This window comes from Malus domestica, chromosome 16 (assembly GCF_042453785.1).
Source record: "Malus domestica chromosome 16, GDT2T_hap1".
Taxonomy (NCBI): Eukaryota; Viridiplantae; Streptophyta; class Magnoliopsida; order Rosales; family Rosaceae; genus Malus; species Malus domestica.
In genome coordinates, this window is record NC_091676.1 from 38,251,889 (window position 1) to 38,272,861 (window position 20,973).

The window sequence follows — 20,973 nt, forward strand, 5'->3', positions numbered from 1 at the left end:
AACGGATTCAAGATAGATGCACCTGAGTTTCTCTTTCTCTCTGTAGATTGAATGGGTGTGTCTCTGGGTGTGGGGTTGTTTGGTTCCTGGGTTTTCTTTGCAGATTCAGGGCGGAGGTGAAAAATTGAGAGAGAGAACCGACATAGCTTTTCGTGTCGGTTCCCATAGACGGCGCCAAATGTTGATGCACAAAACTGGAGGTCTTGGAACAACGTAAATTCGATCGTGAATCTGCATGAAATGTAAATAACACAAGATGTATCATGGTTCACCCTAAGGTTTGGGCTACGTTGACACTGCTATGTCCACACTGCCTTATATCGAGTTCAATACAGCATCTAGTTACTTCGGCCCACACATGGACTGAATTTCAAGTCTCTAGCCAAAAGACTCTCTTGACTGAAGACTTGGGGGACTACTATTTATACCATATTTAAGGCCTCGTATTTAGACCTCATATAAATACTCGGGGGGCTTAAATGTAATTATGTACTAAAGGAAGGGGTAAATATGTAATTAGCGGAGGAGCCCTTATTCTATAAAAGGGCCTCCTCACCCTCACATTTCCTAAGTGTCTCCTATCTAGAGCAAAGCTCTCACACTCTCTCCCTCTGAAATACTCACAGATAAATACAATCAGTGTGGACGTAGCCCAAACCTTGGGGTGAACCACGATACATCTTGTGTTATTTACATTTCTTGCAGATTCACAGTCAGATTTACGTTGTTCCAAGACCTCCGGTTTTGTGCATCAACAATAATATGTTAATTGCCTCAAAGAATGTTGAAGAGATTCAGAAATGGAAGGAACAAATGAAGATGAGTTCGAGATGAAGGATTTTGGTGAATCAAAAAAGATCTTTGGCATGAAGGTCACTAGAGATAGAGAAAAAGGTTTGGTGTGCTTCAATCAAAAGCAATACCTTGAAAATGATTCAGAAATTTAGAGTGTTCATGATTCATCCAAATTGGTTAGTACCCCTTTGGCTCCTCATTTTAAATTGAGTTCTCTACAATGTCCTAAAATTGATAAAGAGAAGTTGCAAATGAAAATATACCATATGCTAATTTGGTTGGTAGTTTGATGTATGCAATGGTAGGCTCTAGACCGGATATTGCTCATGCAGTTGGTATGACAAGTCGATATATGCAAAACTCTAGTAAAAAGCATTAACATACAGTTAAGTGGATATTGAGGTATCTCCATGGTACTAGAGATGTTGGATTATGCTTTAAGAAGGACAACTTTGGTACATGTAACTTTGAATTTGGTTATGTTTATTCAAATTATGCAGGTGACTTGGATAAAAGGAAGTCTACTACAAGCTATGTGTTTACTATGGCTAAAGGGTTATTGAAGGTCCATTTTACAATTGTATGTTGCCTTGTCTACTACTAAGGCTTAATATATTGCAGTTGTTGAAGCTATAAAGGAGGCAATTTGGATATATGGACTTATCAGAGATTTGGGGGTTGATGAGAAACATGTGGAGGTGCATTGTGATAGTTAGAGAGCCATTTATTTGGCTAAGTATCAAGTTCATTATGCGAGGACTAAGCACATAGATGTGCGTTATCACTTTGTGCATAAAGTTGTTAGTGAATGGGAGATCATTCTCCAAAAGATTCCAACTAAAAACAATATCGTTGATATGTTGACTAAGGTTGTTGGTGTAGCCAAGTTTGTTCATTGCTTGAAGTTGGCTCACATTTTTCCTATACAAAGAAAGTGTTGAGCAGTAGGAGTTTTGGAACATTTTGGCTTGGCATGAGTTATTCTCTTGCTACTTTGGAGGGTGGTTTTGTGTTGATTGTTGATTATGTTGGTTTGGCTTGTCATGGCACTTTTGGAAATTTGACCAAAGTAGAAAGTGTGTGTGGCCAAATTATAATGGGCCATTGTTGAACCCATTAGCCATTTTTTATTATTCATGTGAGAGCCCATAATGGGGGCATTGATTAGGGTTTTTACATGCCAGCAGTTGCTACCTTTAGTAGATAGCAGAAGAGAGAAAGAATAGAAGTCGTCACTGCCTATAGAGAAGTTGCCAACAACCCTATTTGATAGATAAGAAGATATGCTGGTCTCTCTTTGGTTAGCACTCACTCAATCAAAGTTGTATTTGTTATATTAGCTTTTAACTTTGTATAGAGAGGAAATTAATCACGATATTTCCTTTTTTATTTGTTTTTTTGGTGTGTGAGAGCTATTGGGTGGATTGAAGTTTTCGGTGGTGAGATTGCCAAACACTTTGTAAACACTCACATTTGGTTGATAGTGGATTATTGGTGAGCTCCTACTACTCCGAGGATGTACTCCAGTTTCACTGAAAATTGAGGAACCTCATTAAATCTTGCTATCATTTCTACTTTGTTCTTGCATTTCATTTGGCATATTTCCTGTGAGTTAACTTGAGTTGATTTCCAATTAATTTGGTGCTATTCTTGCACAACAGGAGCTTCAAACTTCCCTGTAAACGGTTGTATCATGATTCAATTGGTCAAGTAGTAGTTGCTCAAATTTACAACCATTGTAATTAAGGCTGGGCAAACGGGCCTAGGACCCGCGGGGTGGGCCAGGTCCAGTCAGTTCGGGGTGGGTACGGGGCGGGTACAAATTTTGTAAACTCAAAACGGGGTGGGACGGGGCGAGTCCATGTAATTGGCGGGGCGGGCCGGTTTCAGATTTCTGAAAAAAAAAGGACCCCAGCCCAGACCGTAGGTGCGGTCCATTATATGGAGATCAAATCTCCACCTTTGATTTAAAACAAATCTTACTCTCAGTTGTCGGTCTCTCTCCCCTCTATCGATATTTCCTAAGTGGACTCTCCTTTCTCGAGCTCGAATCCCCAACTCAAGCATCACTCTAAAGGTCTCTCTCCGGACTCCAATTACCACCGTTCGTCGTCATGACTTTGGCTTCTTCGTCGTTCGCTGCAAGGATGCCAGCAAGGCTCTGACCCGCGATTTATCACACAGCCTTGACGTGATTGTAGCACTTAAGCATACATATTTATACCCAGCCTGTCGTACAGGTCACATAGGTGAATCTGACTCGTGTGCTAGCCTTGGTTGATGAGCTATAGTTCCAGTTGTACAGGTCACATTAGGTGACTCCGGCTGGCATGTTATTTTATATTGATTCGACACCTGGCTTACATGATTTAGAGCTGAAATGTTATGACATGGCGTATTTTGGGTTTCACTGCATTTGTGCATTGTTATATATATATATATATATAGTATTATTTTCTGGAAACTATACGGGTTTTACAGTGAGGGGTTACTATGTTCAGAAAAGAAAAATGTGTTTCAAACGCTTTGTTTTCGCCCACTCACCCTTCTGTTTTGTCCCCTCCAGGTTCTAGGTAGCTAATCATCCTTGGTTGCTCACGAGGACTTCCCCGCGGTTCTAACATTTCCATAAATAAGTGTAGGGATTTTTTTTCTCCCTAGTTTGTATAATTAGTACTTGTTCAGTTTGACTGCACTTGTGATGTCTATGCTCTGAAACATTTGTAGCTTGACTGGGTTACTTCCTCACACTTAGTATTATCTTTAGTATAGCTAAGTTTTAGTTGATTTTTATTTATTCGCATTTTCTTATTATTGTATGCACTTTTGTTGCGCACTTGGCTACGTCACCCTCACGTTGATGCAGGAAAGACCAAGGGTCTCAAAAAGACGAGGGATAGATAACCTAGGAATCACTCAACCAGGGGCAACGGAGCTCGCTCACGTCGCTAATTGTGGATTCGCTCACACGACCAAGCCAAATGCTTGATTGGGGAAGGAGAAATCACTCACTTCAATTGCACAACGCAAAATATATTTTAATTCATTCCAATCTACCATTCAAGGCTCTCTAGTACAATATTTATAAGCGTTTACAAATTAATAGACCTCAAGTTTCCATGACACCCTTACAACTCCCAAAATAACTTAACAAATTCCTAAGTAATTAAAATACAAAACCATTGTTATTCCAAAGCATATTAATGGTTTCAAATTGTTTTCTCCAAGTCTTCCTCCCGCATCATTCTCCTCTTCTCGAAGAAAATTCAACCTTGAATTTCATTTGCTCTTCCTCAATCTTTCGGATGCCCAACCAATGCTTCCCATAGTAGAGATTTTAGTAAGATAATCACAATTCGTACAACATTGCAAAGAGCACAAAGTTCATAATATATTTTTTGTTTCCATCGTGTATAGACTGATCCCCTTTTTCTTCCAAAAGAATTGTGATGCATATAGGCTTCCAAACTTATTACTTCTAGGAAACCGTAAATACTCATGAATGAGAAAAGAAAACTCCAATAATGAGCAAAAGGTAGTTCCTTATCCAAGCATTTTCTCTTAACCAAAGCACGATTAATGAATTCATCCCAAATATAATCATGAAAACAGAATGCAAGAGGCTTCACATTCTTTGTAAGTTGTCCACATCGTTGTTCAACCCATGAACTCTTACCTGCGTCTACATGGCATTCAACAAAAATTGGGGCAGAATCCCAATATGGAGAACAAGTGACCTCAAGTTGCCTACAACACTCTTGATTAGCCACTAAAATCAAATACTTGTAATAATCATTTTTCTCGTCAAAGATTGGTGTAGAACTCCAATCAACAAAGTTCTCATTGACTTCTTCGTCATTAGCAACGTACTTGTCATAAATTGGCGGCGAATTCCAATCGACCGAGCTAGTCTCTTCAACCAATTGATTTTCAAACGGATGGAAAATCTCACCCATGATCTTCATACGCAATGGAAAACCTGCTCTGATGCCACTTGATGCAGGAAAGACCAAGGGTCTCGAAAAGACGAGGGATAGATAACCTGGGAATCACTCAACCAGGGGCAACGGAGCTCGCTCACGTCGCTAATCGTGGATTCGCTCACACGACCAAGCCAAATGCTTGATTGGGGAAGGAGAAATCACTCACTTCAATTGCACAACGCAAAATATATTTTAATTCATTCCAATCTACCATTCAAGGCTCTCTAGTACAATATTTATAAGCGTTTACAAATTAATAGACCTCAAGTTTCCATGACACCCTTACAACTCCCAAAATAACTTAACAAATTCCTAAGTAATTAACATACAAAACCTTTGTTATTCCAAAGCATATTAATGGTTTCAAATTGTTTTCTCCGAGTCTTCCTCCCGCATCACACGTGATGGCCAGCATGTCTTGACTTCGGTCGGGGTGTGTCAAGAGTAAGTTAGTCACAATGTAGCTTAGTGGGGTTTTGTAGCCGTTTCGGCATTCTTGTTTATTTAATAATATTCTTATTACCTTTTAAGGTTAGGGTTAGTTTCTTAAAAATATTATTCTTACTATTTTGTAATCTTATTTGTCCCGCACTCTAATATTTAACTAATACCATGTTTTAAAGATGTATGCTATGCATGACATGTGTATACCTTAATTGAGTGCCGAAGAGGTCAAGCTTTTAATTCTTCAAAGCATATTAACCTGAGATCATCTCAGAATGATGACAACTTTAAACTCTATTTTGACTAGATCACAAAATTGGAGGTCTTTAAGGAAAGAGTAATGCTAGGCAGACAAATTTGTTTTAAGGAAAACTAATGAAAATGGCTTGAAAACTTTGAGTTTTAACGATAAGGACAAAATAAAGGGTAAAATGAATAGTACCAGGATTGACTTTTTAGTGTAAAAATGTGGTTTTTTGTTAAAGTGAACAGTACTGGGAGTTTTTCGTTAAAGTTTCCATTTTTTAATCATATTTGCAAACAAGGTGATATGTCACCAATAGAAAATAAGAACATTAATCAATACTTAAGTAATAATTGAATCATCAACAACCACGTCATATGCTTTCAAAATTATACTTTAAATAGATTGTCTCCTAACATTGCCCCTTAAGGAAAAGTCAATTGTTGTGCTATAGCACCTACACTCATATTCACACTACTACATAAAAGTGTTTTCCCAACAAAATACCATTCGTCACGCAACATGTAAATTCGTCACTAAAACTTTGGGCAACGAAAACTTGGTCGCCCCGTTGTACTCGGGCAAAGTTCAAGGCGCAAAAGTTTTCTCGACGAAATACAAAGTTTTGTAGCACAATAGTGTTTACGCAATGAAATTTAGGTCAGAAAAGCAACAAAAAACTTCATCACGTGAAATTAGAGGAGGGGGACAATACCTCTAATTTTCTCTCTTTTTTTTCTTTTTATTTTCGTTTTTTTTTTTTTTTTGAAGAAGAAGAAGAAGATATGATAGTGGTTTTAATTTTTCCTCTTTCTTGTTTGGAAGAAAATTGCTCTATAGGTTAATTTAATCCCCTAATTAAGGTAGAACTAAATAAATTCTATAGGCAGTTGGATTCTATTTCCTAGAAGACTTAAACTGCAAATCAAAGTGGATAACCTACATCAAATCAGGAAATAACTATCTACTCACCTACTCGTCTTGGGATTTCTACACTTACTGCCTTTTTCGAGTGCAACCTAACAAATGTGGGGCATTCGTGGAGCAAAAAATAATCCTAAAAATCCAGAAGACGACACATGAAATTTTTTTCTGAAGAAGACAAGATTATCTTCACTAAATGAGAAGGGCCCACAAATATTCATATGCATAGCTCAACATCCATGGAGGCTTGAGCATCTAACTATGACTACACCAAGCTCTCATGTTCGTGGCATGGAAAAGTCAAAGGCATTTAAAGATAGGATTAATCACCAAATCTTATCTTTAATACATTCCCGATTGAAGGTTAACTCAAACAAGTAAGGAATCTTCATCACCATTAGTCAATGATACTTGCATGATAATTCCACGATATTATCTCATAATTAATATATTGGAATTATTCTTTCCTCATCCATCCTACACAACCTAGTCAATGGGAAGCCACCATGTGTAGGGCAAAACTCTAACCTTATTGCCGGCCACCTCCCTATAAATACTCCAGCTACACTAGTTTCCCCCGTGATGCATGTGTGGATTTGGCCTTGATCAAAGGTGTTGATTGTTTTGTAGGTACAAATCCGTCAAGACTGAAGACGACGGTATTATTGCAACCACAATAATTATTTATTAACTGATAGTGCACTTTTCAAATACGAGGCAAACATTTATTGAATTGTAACGCACTAAAAATAAAACTTAATTGTATGAGAGAATCTATCCAAGAGTTCCATGTTAATAGTTTTCTTTAGACGTTGGGAATGTCAATACCAGCCTTCAGGACTATGTTATTGAGATATTTTCTATGCAATATATGTAATATTTATAAGTATGGAGCAAACCATTCTTCTTGACCACCACATAATATGATTTCAGGGTTTGGGACATTCATTATTTTATTTCATCCATAAAGATCATTCATATAAATAGCAAAATATATGATATTAATTAGTCACAGATATTTTCATGACCATTTGATGGCTTTACTAAAACTTCTGTTCATCTATTATTTATGATTCCTAATTGACGATTGATAAAGATTTGTGCTAAATTTTGTTTTTCTTACACGAATTATGAAAAAGATACCTCAAACAATGAAAGATTTATGTTTCAAACACATTGTATGTTGGGTCCAAAGAGCTGTTTGCTGCATATTTTTGGAGTTCCTTTTTCCATACTAAGTCATATATAACAAATGATCAAGACGTGAACATGTTGTCAAGGACACTAAGCAAGAAAATAATACATTCTTAAAGCTAGAGTGTCACAGGAAATTGAAGAAAACTTCTTCTGAGCTAAAAGTTGTCAATAAATTGTTTAAGAATGCAAATTCAAATTGGAAATTTGACATAATATATTAGTATTTATAAACAAATAGCTTTACTATTTAAAGCACCAATGTTTTTTTGTAATAATCAATACATGTCAAATTGTATGATTAATTAAGTAGAGACAATATCAATATAATCAGTTGTTGACTTCTAAGTTGACTTTGAAACTTGGCGTAAATTTGCACCAAAAGATATTTTTGATATATTAGTCCATATATTCAATGAATGAGGTCCATGAGAACCGTTTCTATGGCACATCGTGTCTGCCATGCCATCCTGTAGCTGCTATACATACAAGGGGAACAAAGTTCTTGAAATAAGGGGTGCGTGTACATATATATATATATATAGGAAAACTAATAAAAATGGTTTAAAAACTTTGAGTTTTAATGATAAGGACAAAATAAAGGGTAAAGTGAATAGTACTAGGATTGACTTTTTAGTATAAAAATGTGGTTTTTGTTTAAAGAGAACGATACCGGGAACTTTTCGTTAAAGTTCTCATTATATATATATAGTATTTATATGTATGCATGTATGATTGATTCATATATACTGTTGTCTACGCAACTACAGCTGTCTAAATCTATCAAAAGACATTATAATGATTGATGGTCCTGTCTTGGTGTAATTGAGAGAGATATATGTACAAAGTCAAAAGCATGTGTATGCATCTAAAGTATCTTCTGGCATTTCTTCTCCATCTCTTTCCTTTTTGTTTTGGTTAATTATTCTTTTGTTTTCCTTTTTTAATTATCACTATTACTTCAATTATAACACTTGTTATGAGTGCATGTGATAACATGTTTTTTTGTTTGAAGCTGTGTTGCTGACGCTCAATAAAAAAATTATCATGCATCTTAAGAAGTATAATTTTTATTCTACTTTTTCATAAATGAGCCATGAAAATAATTTTCTTACAGTGTCAATAATGAATTTATTTTCTTTCCATATATTATGACACACCCCGACCGAGATCAAGGCATGATGGCCGTCACGTAAGAGTGACGTAGCCATGTACACAGTGCGGAAGCAAAAATGATAGGAAATATACGAATAATTAAAAACCGAATTACTAGAGTGCACTACTAAACCGGAAGTGATAGGAGTTAGTTACAAAAGTAAATACTCCTAATCAGAGCATAAAAGTCTAGGTGCAATCCAGTAGGACAAGTACTAGTTATACAGTACCAGGAATGTCCTACTATTATTTAGATAGATCAAAACTGCTGACGTCCTCAAGCCACCAACAACAAGCTTACTTAAAACATGGAGGGGCGCAAAACAGAAAACGTGAGTGGGCAAAAACAAATGTTTTACAAAATCATTTCATTTATCAACATATCTAACCCCTCGCTGTAAAACATGTATAATTTTTTCCAGAATCAAGATATAAGCATTTACATAAATATGTATGAAATCATATCAATTCAATTCATGCTTCACATAATCATATTCATATGTATGCCATGCCAAGATATAACAGAGTAAGCAATTCAGGTAAGAATAATTTCATAGAAATATAACATGTTAGCTGGAAGCCTTGTGATAATTTGTACGGCTGAATTCATAGCTCAAAATCAATCTAGCCGGAGTCACTATAATGACCTATACGGCAATATACTGCACAAGAGTCGGAACCAAACAAAAAGGTATGTACGACAATAATGGGTGTAATATAATCATGCTCAATACTACTCTCACATAATAGCTGGGCGATAAATCGCTAGTCACCTACGAGTCGGAACCATGAATAAGGTATGTACGACAAAACTATGCACCTAAATTGGATCCAATATGAGCATATGGTGCGGGAGGTGACATAATAAACAGGCATGTGCCATAACTCTGGCTAAATCACAAACACCCTAAGTACAATTTTATGAGCTCAACATTATTCAATCACATATCACATCATCGATGATTCACATAACCAAACATAACTTACCTGAGTTTACCTGAGCGTCCACAGCACCACAATTATATATAAAGTATCATATACCAATTCATGTTCAATTTATGAACTTATATGCAAGGCATTTATGGCATACTATCATTTAAACACATATTTCTGGGAAAATATCAAGTATATAATATATACTGAAAGCCAAAAGCCCACTCACTGGTATGTCGAAGGGTCGTAGCCCCCGAGTCGCCCTTGGATACACTCGTCCTCGAGATAAGTCTCACCTATATGCGAATTAACTATAAAAACGTTATTTTAGAGCATATAGACAAAACTAGCTAATAACTTCTCATACATAGCTCAAAATGGGTATATGAATATACCACAGTGACCTACACAACCTCAAGGATCATCCCCGAATTTTTAGTTTAATTTTTCATCCACCCACGCGCCGGCGAGTGCACGGCAAGACGCGCGGCCACGCGCAGGGAATCCTGACGAATTCTCTAACTACCGTTAGGAATATTCCCCAGAATATTATGTTAAAACCAACGGTAATTGTTAATTCTAACTGACGGCGTTAGCATATTCCGTTAACCTTAACGGAATATGCTCATTTCTTCTCTGGCGAGTCGTTGTTCGCCAGTGACTTTGCCGGTTTTTAGGTAAAACTTCAAAACCACTATTCTCCTTCGTTTCTTCACCATTTTTCATGAAATTGGTACCAAAATGAAGCTAATAACATGTAGAATCACGTTATACAAGTTTCAAGGATTAAAATCTACTAGGTTTTTCCCGAGAAAGCTCGATAGCTCAGCTTACCTAGATAAACGTCGATCTCAGCCCTCCAACGTCCAAATCCTTCCAACGAAGTACCCCGAGACTCGTGAGGATCTCCTTAAGCCTCCTATGTCCTTAGAATTCCCTGAAACACAAGGTTTTACGTGTGCATGAACAGTGCACAAAATCGGGGTTAGGGTTTCTCGGGTTTTTTCATGGTTTCAAGTCTTAAGAATGGTATAGACGTACTCAAGGACTTGCAAGGAACAAGAATCTCACCTTTAGAACGTCGATCCGTGTTTGAAGATGAGCTTTGTTGCTTGTCCGTACGTAAGGGAAAGAGAGAGAGTCCGAGAGAGAGAGTGTCACATCCCGGCCCGGGGCGGATCACTTCCCGGGCCCACTGGGAAGTTGCTCGTGAGTTCCCATAAACAAAACCGTGAGGGCGTGGCGGGGCTCAAAGCAGACAATATCGTGCTACGGTGGTGGAGCGGGCCCGGGAAGTGATCCGCCCCCGGCGGGGATGTGACAGAGAGAGCACGGGAAGGAAGAGAGAGGATGAGTGTTGTGTGTGTGAGTTCCACGTGGTCACCAACCAACCAAGGAATTAACCTCTAAGGCCTCGTTTGGCAGCTCGGACTGTACTGACTATTTCAGTCGGATAGGATAAATAGCCATCGGATAGTACTGACTAAATTAATCGGGCGTTTGGTGCAGTATCGGACTAACGACCGTATTATTTATACTGCGTTTGGTACTATACCGAATAAGAAGAATTCAAAGTATTATTAATTTTTAAGATAAAAATAGATGATTAATAAAAACAAGGGGAATTTTTTTTATTTTTTTATTTTTTTTTTACACTTAATAAAATTCACAACCACCTAATGGATCAAAGTAAAACAAAAAACAAAATCTTCTTTTATTTAAATCAAGTTACTTAAAATACAATTAAAAAAAAAAAAAAAAAAACTCTTCAGTCTTCCCCAGATCTCTCTGCCGCACTGTCCCCTAACAGCATCAGTCTCTATCTCCTTACAATTATTGGCCTAAAGAGGCATTGAAATGCATCGTCAAGCAGATCTTCCCCCTCTGTACATCTGAAACTAATCCAAAAAATACCCCGAAACTAATGAAATTAAATCACAATCAGAAAACAAAAAAAGGGGAAACATGCAAAATCGTAAAACCCAGATGAAATCTTTCCGAATTTTTGAATCTTGTCATCGAATCCAAGTCAAGGTTCTAAAACCCAAATGAAATCTTTCAGAATTTGTGCGGTGGTGGTGCGATTGGTCTCTCTGTGGGCGTCTGAATTAAACCAAAAAAATGGCAACAGCGAGAACAGAGCTGGGGAGATCAGCGTCGGCCGAGGAGGACGGAGTCGATGAGAGGAGACCGGGAGAACAGAGCTGGCCAGGGGAGATGGCAAGCACATAGCCAGCCAAAGGAGACAGGGAGAATGTAGTCGGCGAGAGAATGAGACGGCGATGGAAGCGAAAAAGAAAGCCCAGTTCACACGAGAGAGAAAGGACCCGACTAAATTATACACTCATTTTGGACGGGTTTATTAAGAGGGCGTACATCGTATAAAATAAGCGCATCGGATTAAATTAGTCCGGGTCCAATTTAATACGAGAGCTCACCAAACACCCGGCTCCGTATTAATAATCCTATCCGATGCTATATACGACATACCAAACGAGGCCTAAGTCTCATAATAAGTCACACACACACACTACAATCTCAACGTCTAAGGATAAAACCGTCCTTTCACGTCCTCGAGAAATAAATAATACACATCTTCGGGACGGGCTGTGACATATTAGGTTGCCATTAGTAGCAAGTATGATAAGCAAAGTATATACTGGTCTCAGTCGTTCGAATTGAAATAATACATATACAGAACAAAATTTCCATTCATTTGAATCTCATTTCTGCCTTGCGGCTCTTTACATTATTTTAAAAAGAAGAAAAATATTGTGAAATTAGAATACACCTACCTACTTAAATACAATTGTCACATTGGGTGAGGAATTTTCCTCTTCATGATCTCTTGCATGCCAAAAAGAAAAAGAAAAGGAAAAAAAAAACATGATATGGCTTGCATATCATGTTTTGGTATATGAATACTCTTCTTTGTACACTCGGCTTCCTCTGCAGCAGCATGTTTAATTTCCTGTATCTTGACCTCTCTGACTTTTGGGTGTTTTCGGAGCGTGGTCATAATATACGGTGGCTTTAAGTATACTGAGATATAAATTGGGCAGACGAGGTGATGGGGATGTATGAATAATTTGTTTCCCTCACACTTGTTTATTTTGCGTTCGCATCTCTCCTTTTGCGAAAAAGGAATTGGACTTTGGGGTGGTGGGTTTCTTCATGCATAAGATTTGTGTCTAGCGCGCGCGCTCTCTCTCTCTCTCTCGTGCGTGAAATGTATATTTCTTGATTTGTTTGTCAGGTCGCAGCCAGAAGGGTCAGGATCTGAAAGTTGGGGACTCGGACTGTTTTGGGAGTATTATGGGGTTATATGATAGTTTTAGGAGATAATCTGATGGGCAGGCCATTTTGGGGAAGAGCAAAAGGGCCATACTGTATGCCAGTTTGTGCACCAACAATAGACCATCTGCACAAAGCCACATACATAACATGTCAGCCACCTCCACAACCAGATCAACAAATTTATTTAATTTATATAAATATAACAACATTCTACTTCTAGAAATTGAGGAGGAGGTGGTGGTTGCAGCTCTGCAGTGCTGCCACTGCCAGTTGCATGCCTACCCTCTCGCATCAAAACTACCAAATAAGTGAAAGTACCCACCTGTACTTTGTTGTTAGGTGGTGTAGAAAGACCAAAATCTCCAGCTTGGCCAATTCATTCCCTGGACATGAGTGGTTCCCGCTGCCAAATGGCATGTATGTATTGGGTTTTGGAGCAACCTGTGTCAGACAGTAACATAAAGATCATGAGTATAGATCCACTATACATGCATCTATCTCCAATGTATCCAATATTTTGAATGAAGAATGAACTTATGGCGGATGATGGTGGTGTTTACCTCAAATCTGGAAGGATCAAACTTGTCAGGGTCAGGAAAGATTTCTGGGCTGTGGTGAATATTTCTGAAAAGTGGTAATACTTTCCACCCTTTTGGTATCAGATAACCTGAAAACATATCAATATTTGATCATCAGCAAACAACAGATTATTAAGTTTAAAGTAATTTCAAGTAAGAAAATAGAAAAGGAAAAGTAATAAATGTTTCGTTTGGTAATTACTGACCTTCATATTCAACATGCTCCACAGCTTCCCTGAAAGTAAAAGATAAAATGGAAGCAACTCTAAGTGTCTCCTGAATAACTCTACAAGTCATGGGCATCTTTTTGGTATCTGCCCAACTAAGAACTTTATCCTCTTCCTCTTCTTTTGACCTTACTATTGCTTCTTGCTCATCCTGTAGAATCACAGCCATTACAAAAAATTAGAACCCAAAAAAGGAACTTCCAAAAAAAAAAACAAAAAAAAAAACAAAACAAAAGAGAAAAATGGAACAAAAGAAATTGATGATTAGAAAGCTTACAGTGACAGCTTGAAGCACACTTGGGTTTTCCCCAAGGTACTTGACAATCCAAGTCAAGACGCTGGCCGTGGTGTCACGGGCAGCGAAGATGACACCAATTACGTTGTCGGCGATTTGTTGGTCTGTGAGGCCTTTGTTGTCACCCATGAATGATCCGAGAAGATCCTTATGCTCCTCCTCCTCCACCTGCATCCTTTGCCTCCTTTTAGATATAATTTTGGCCAAGATCTGAGCAAGCTCCTTCCTTGCTTTCATTGACTTGTGAAACAGTGTGCCTGGAAGATTAATGGGCATTGAATTGTATCCCTTCTCAAGAATGTAGTAACACCTCTTCAGATCCTCTCTGTACAGAATCTCATCCTTTCCAAATATAGAAAGGAGTGCAACATTGAATGTGAACTGCACCACCAAAAGTTGATTCATCGGTACACAATTTAACATTATGTCAACCAAAAATGTTATATCAGCACAACAATTCACGGCAGGAAAATGTTCTCTTGGCCGACTGTTAATCTTGTCAAACTAGTTGAGGTGACTATCAGTCTCGTCAGACTACCAGCTCGATTTTTGCCATGTGTAGCAGTTTAGATTCAGAATTTGGCTAGAGAACATTCCCGAGAGCTGTACATTTACAGCTCTCTAATTCGAATTCTCTCTGTTTTGCTCTGTTGAGAGAGTGGGGTGTGGCAATAATTACTCACCGTTTTCATTTCTTGGAAGGTGTTGATCAAGCGGCCTTGGCAGGACTTGAGAGAGTCTTTGGCAATGGATTCAATGTCAGGGATGATACTTCTGACGGCTTCCGGCATGAAGGCACGAAGGACAAGCTTTCTCAATTTGGCATGATAATCTCCTTGGTGGAAAAAGATGGCTTCTTTCCCCAACATCCTCTCTTTGCTTGCCGGAAAAGTTGGCTTGAACAGATGGGCTCGAGAAAGCACGAATTTCGCCGCTTCCGGGCTCGAAATCATCACACATGGACAACCCAAGATGTGGGTTTTGAAGATTGACCCAAACCTATGAATCAAAATGTTCAAAACATATATCATCAGTACATAAAATCAACTAGCTAGTCCCTCAATTTAGAAAGAAAAAGAAAAAAGAAAAAAAAAAAAGAAAGCCCGAGATGTGAATTAAAAGAGCAAATACCTCTTTTGTTTTGAGGCAAAGAAGACATTTGGGTTTTGAGAGTAGAGTTGGAAGGTTTCTCCAATGTAAGGCCAGCCCAAGGAACCCGGTGGAAGTGGGATTTTCCGGCGAACCGGAGTGAAGAGCTTGGTGATGAGGGAATTGATGACAAAGAGGAATAAAACAACAAAGGCAAAGATGCAAAACATGGAGTTTAGGAGATTCAGCTCCATTATATTTCTTGTTTTTCTTGGAATTGAAATGAATTAAATTGTAGTGAACTGACTGACTGGTAACTACAAAACCATTAAGCAGCAGCAGCAGCAGAAGAAGAGGGACGAAAACAACCAGTAGTGTTGTGAAGAAAACAAGTGAAGTGGTGGGAATATTTATAGGGTATTGGGAGAGGAAGAAGAGAGGAATAGAGAAGGTGTGCGGCGTGCTCCTTTCATTTACAGCTCGAATCCCACACACGGAATCTCCCTCCAGCTCATTCAGACGCTTTCACTTGTTTTACTATTTTTACTCTCTCTTCTTTCTTTTTTTTCTTTTCTTTTTTGGCTTTACAGAAGCCGAGGGGTTGGGGTTGGGGTTGGGGTTGGGGTTGGGGTTGGGGTTGGTCTAGCCAGAAAGCTTTACAACTCTCCACTTCATTTTGAATTTTAACAGTGCCTTTTGTGGGACCCTCCGACTCTGTTTTAAAGTATTGCTTGATTCGGCTGTCAAATGCACACAACCGCCTCATGTTGTATCAAAACTGCATTCAAAATGAACTAGTCTGCTATAACGTGTAGTGAGATTCATGTGCTTCTTATATCATTATGTAGTGGAATGCCTCTTATATTTACAAGAAGGGTTTTAGAGAGAGAGAGAGAGAGAAGAGAGGAGAGAGAGCACGTGCAGAAGCAATGCATAAAAAACGTGTACCGTGCAAGTTTCCTCATTAGGAGTTTGACCGTACGACGAGGCGTTGGTGAATCACGAAATATGTGCGGGTTTTTATTACCGGAGGAAGAACACTTTCACACGCGCGCGAAAAGCTTAAACGCAAAAACACCTCTTTGAGCAATACAAAAGGCAACCTTTATCTCATCCTCTATCATCCGTACTCTTTTTGAGATATAATACTCTTTGCATTGCATTTACGCACCCATTCCAATTTGTATTTTCCATGTAGGGGCCTTTTTTTAGTATGATTTAACTGACTACGTATCTCTTAGTTTTAAGGATTTTTTACCATGTTTCAAAGTATAAGATACTTCATGTGTTTTAATCGTTAAATTTTTATTTAACAACAATCAAGTTTTATCTCATTACATGAGGTCGGCTGTAGGAATTCTAAAACACCACTGTCCTCAATTTTGTATTAAGTCTTCCATTAGTTTCAAGTATTATATATCTTTTCTTATAGTTTCTTTCAAAGTCTACCTAGATCTTCCTCTACCCCATTTTGCCCTAAGTCTCCGTCTCATAGTAACATTTTCTAACCGCAGCATTTGTAGGTCTTCGGTTCACGTGTCCAAACCATTTTAACCAATTTTCTCTCATCTATCTTCAATTGCAATCACTCCTACTTTACCTCGGATATCCTCTTAATCCTATCATTTCTCATATACCCACACATCCAATGAAGCATTCTCATCTCCAGTACACTCATTTTTTGCATGTGCTACTTTTTGACCGTCCAACATTTCATGCTATAAAGCATTGCTAGCCTTACTACTGTACTATAAAAAATTTCTTTGAATTTTAGTGGCATACAACGATCTCACAATACACCTAAAGCACTCTTTCATTTCATTCATCCAACTTGTATTCTATAGTTGAGATCTTCATCTAATTCTCTATTATTTAGTAGGATAGATCAAGATAACGAAAACGTTCACTCTTTGGTACTTCGTGATCTCCTATCCTCACCCCTATCTCATTTGGGCCCACTGAACTTGCACTCTATATTCTCTATCTTTAACATACTTAGGTGAAGACTTTTAGATTCCAAAGCTTTCCACCAAAGGCTAAGCTTCGAATTTACTCCCTCATGCATTTCATCTATTAACAATATATCATTTGCAAAAAGCATACACCAAGGGATATCATCTTGAATATGTCACATTACTCGTCCATAATCAATGCGAAAAAGGTAAGGACTTAAAGATGAACCTTCTTGTAACCCTATGGTTATAGGAAAGCTTTCCAGTTGTCCTTCATATGTTCTTACTGCAGTCCTTACTCCTTTATACATATCTCTTATTGCTTGGATATATGATACTCGTACTTTTTTCTTCTCTACAATCCTCCAAAGAATTTTCTTTTGGGATCTTATCATACACTTTTTCCAAATCAATAAAAACCATATACAAATCCTTTTTCTTATCTCTATGTCGTTCCTTCGATCTTCGTAAAAGATGGATTGCCTCCATTGTCGAACACCTTAGAATTTTTGCTTAGTTAAATAGTATTTCTCAAAGAAAAAAAAGTAAATTTTAAATCCAATTCCTCTTTCTTTTTTTATTAAAGAAAAAATGTAAGAGCATCTCCAAAAAGTTTTTTTTATACACTTGCTATTGCTTAGTTATTTTAACAAAACAAAACAACAACAACAAAAAACAACTAAATTTTGCTCCGAGACACTTAAAAGGCCAGCTATTTAGCTCAATGAACAGAAGACTAATAATAAGCTAGACATTAAAAAATGGAAACTCTCCAACTATTTAAGACGTATTTATTAAATATTCATAGTTGTTGGAAGGCTTGTTATATTAAGACCTTACATATTGTTGAATACACCCACATACTTAATAAATCCCACAGTTGCCCTTTCAATTAAAATTCATGTTAATACGCCCCACATACATTCCCATAGACCCTCACATCCCACACTCTCAACATATACCTTACATCATACATCCCACATTTTCTACATACATGCCGCACTCTTCACATTATTAACAGTAATGTCAAAAGCCAATGCACAATTCACATCCACTGGATTTTTAAAAAAGAAACAAATCTTATTAATCATTTAACATGTAGATTCCAATACAATTACAATTTCCCTTCTTTCTTGGCTATGGCTGCCCTCAATATGCACGTAAATAAAATAACGAAAATAGTAACTCTCTAAGCCCTATAGACTGAAGATCAAAAACGAATTTAGCCTCCGTCTGCCCCTTTTCCCGAACATTGTAAAATCCTTGAATTTCTCTTCAGCATCGGCACGAAAATGATCATGTCAAATCTCTTCATGTTCTAGTCACTTATATCACGATTATGCATCAAGCACAATATGATCATTTGAAATCTTAGGCTGCAAATTCTTCACTTTTAGTCTTTTACTCAGATTCTTCAAAGCAATAGGAAAGTTCCCAACATCATTTTCATCTCGCAGGGGCAAACTCCTACCACAATTTTTTGCAACAAATTCTGTTCAATACCGTCTTAGAGAAGCTCTTCAAAATCACTATATTTTCCCTCTAAATCAAACCAAACACTACTCATTCTTTGAGAGTTAAGAGTATTTCGAAATAACACTTAAGCTTATTTGATCGAATACCACCCATTCAGTACCTGTTTGAGCTCTTTCTAGTTTTACCGATGTCTCTTTGTAGTTTCACTCTTTGTGGTTTCATTAGTAGGTTTGTTCTACAACAGAGGGTGAGAACGGTTTTGAGAGTTGAAGAAGATAAATAATCTTCAAATATACACGTTAAAAGTGATTTTGAATGTATTTAGATTTTTTTTTTTTTAAACTTTATGAGGTTGAAATTGGCATTGCATATTAGGGTATATAAATTATTTAATATTAAATTTTAATGTGGGGTGTATTCAACATTATGTGGGGTGCTAATATAAAAAAAAAAAAAAGCCTTGTTGGAAATATGAAGTTAAATTAGAAAGTCAAAACCATATCCAGACAATTTTATTTTTATTTTTTATTTTTTATTTTTTATTTTTTTTGGTGAAAAACCTCAGTTGTACGAGGGAAATTTTATTGATAATGAAAAAAAAAGTTACACCTAGTTACAGGGGGCTAAAACCTTACCCTCATAATACAAGAAACAAAAAAAGGAGAAAACGTATATGAAAATGAAGAGGTGACATAAAACTTACCCTCTAGAACCGAAAACAAAAAAGATACAAGGAAAAGAAGGGAGGGTGATATATGAAACCTAACCCCTCTAAAGCCAAAAGGTTTAAACATGTAAACAAGTTGAACAACACCACAAGGTAAGGGAAACAAAGAAAGTGAGACAAACATATATGTCGAGATGCACCTTTGAGAAACAGAAGCCAAACAAGCCAACATAGTCTAAAAACAAAGTAGCACGAGTTGTAGGGGGAGGAGAATCATGCCATAATAAATTTGGAGAACACAAGCCCATATTAGCAAAATTATCCTCAAAAATATTTCCTTCACGATATATGTGAGAGGTGTAGAAAGTCATCTTCTAAATCGATCCAAACAAATATACCATTGCGTATGAAGATGCCAAGGAAAATCAACATTAGTCGATTGGAGAACGGAAATAACACTAGAAGAGTTACTTTCCAGCCAAAAACAATGTCAACCCTCATGATTAATTGCTGATAACTCTACAAAAAAATAAAAAAGAGTTGTGATGACCAATATATTGGCAGAAACCGAAAAGAAAATGATCATGGCAATCTCTGAAAACTCCTCCGCATACAGCAACATTTGTATTAAGTTTAATCTAAGAAAACCAAGGAGGAGACCAAAGCACATGAAGAATAGTAGGCACCTTGCTAGTGATAGGTCGGATTCCCATAGAAGAAATCATACGAGTGTCAACACCTTGAGAATAACCAGGATTAAACTTCAACGATTCGAACCGTCTATTTTGTAAGTCTCGATTCATAAATCATCCTTGCAAAAATTCAATTCAATCCGAAACCATTTACCTATTTAATTATCACGATGAAATTTCAATGATTCTTAGAGAACAAAGTGTTCATCAATTTCTTTGAACTCAATTAGATGCTTCAAATATTTCCGATTTTGCTAATATTTTGTAAGGATGATCTATGAGGTGTAACTTGAAAAATAAACGGTTCAGATCGTTAAAGTTCGATGTGGTGTGGGCCCCCCAACTAATCCCCATTTTTATAAAAAAAATGGGGATCCCTTCCCTTAAAGGCTTCCTATATATATATATATTATAATTTTTTTTAGAAAACCTTGACAGTACGAGGAGAATTTTAATGATAACGAAAAAGAAGTTACACCTAGTTAGAGGGACATAAAACTTACCCTTCTAGAAATAAAAACAATAAAGATACAAGGAAAGAGGGGGAGTATGAAACCTAACCCCTCTAAACCCAAACCTAAAAGTCTAAACCTGTAAAACTAATTAAACAACATCACAAGGTTAAGAAAAAAAACAAGAAAGTGAGTCAAACTTGTATGCAAATTAATTTGAGAAGTGGTAGCTAGGAAAGCCAACATAGTCTGAAAACAAAGCAACACGAGCCGCGAACGGATGGGAATCGTATGTCATACCAAAGTTGGAGAAGACAAGCCCATGTAAGCAAAATTGTCCGCAACAACATTTACTTTGCGATATATGTGAGAGGCATAGAAAGTCATATTCCAAATGCAATCCAAACAAATAGACTATTGCGCACAAAGAGGTCAATGAGAATCAAAATCAGTTGATTGGAGAGCAAAAATAACATTAGAAGAGTTACTTTCCAACGAAAGGCAATACCAACTCCGCTGATATGCAACTCTACACCAATAATAATTACTAATAATTCTGCAAAGAAAGAGTTGCGA

The 20,973-nt window shown here is 37.3% G+C and overlaps 1 protein-coding gene across 1 annotated transcript; it reads right to left on the minus strand.

Annotated features, from left to right (window-relative positions):
- Nucleotides 1-12,365: 12,365 nt before the first annotated feature.
- On the minus strand, nucleotides 12,366-15,545 carry LOC103444865 (abscisic acid 8'-hydroxylase CYP707A2). The gene is made up of 7 exons (XM_008383813.4): nucleotides 15,201-15,545; nucleotides 14,753-15,068; nucleotides 14,052-14,450; nucleotides 13,754-13,925; nucleotides 13,530-13,636; nucleotides 13,292-13,410; nucleotides 12,366-13,093 (listed from the first exon to the last, which is right to left on the minus strand). Exons 1-7 carry the CDS (start codon nucleotides 15,410-15,412, stop codon nucleotides 12,994-12,996), a joined length of 1,425 nt encoding a protein of 474 aa, XP_008382035.1. The 5' UTR covers nucleotides 15,413-15,545; the 3' UTR covers nucleotides 12,366-12,993.
- Nucleotides 15,546-20,973: the final 5,428 nt, after the last annotated feature.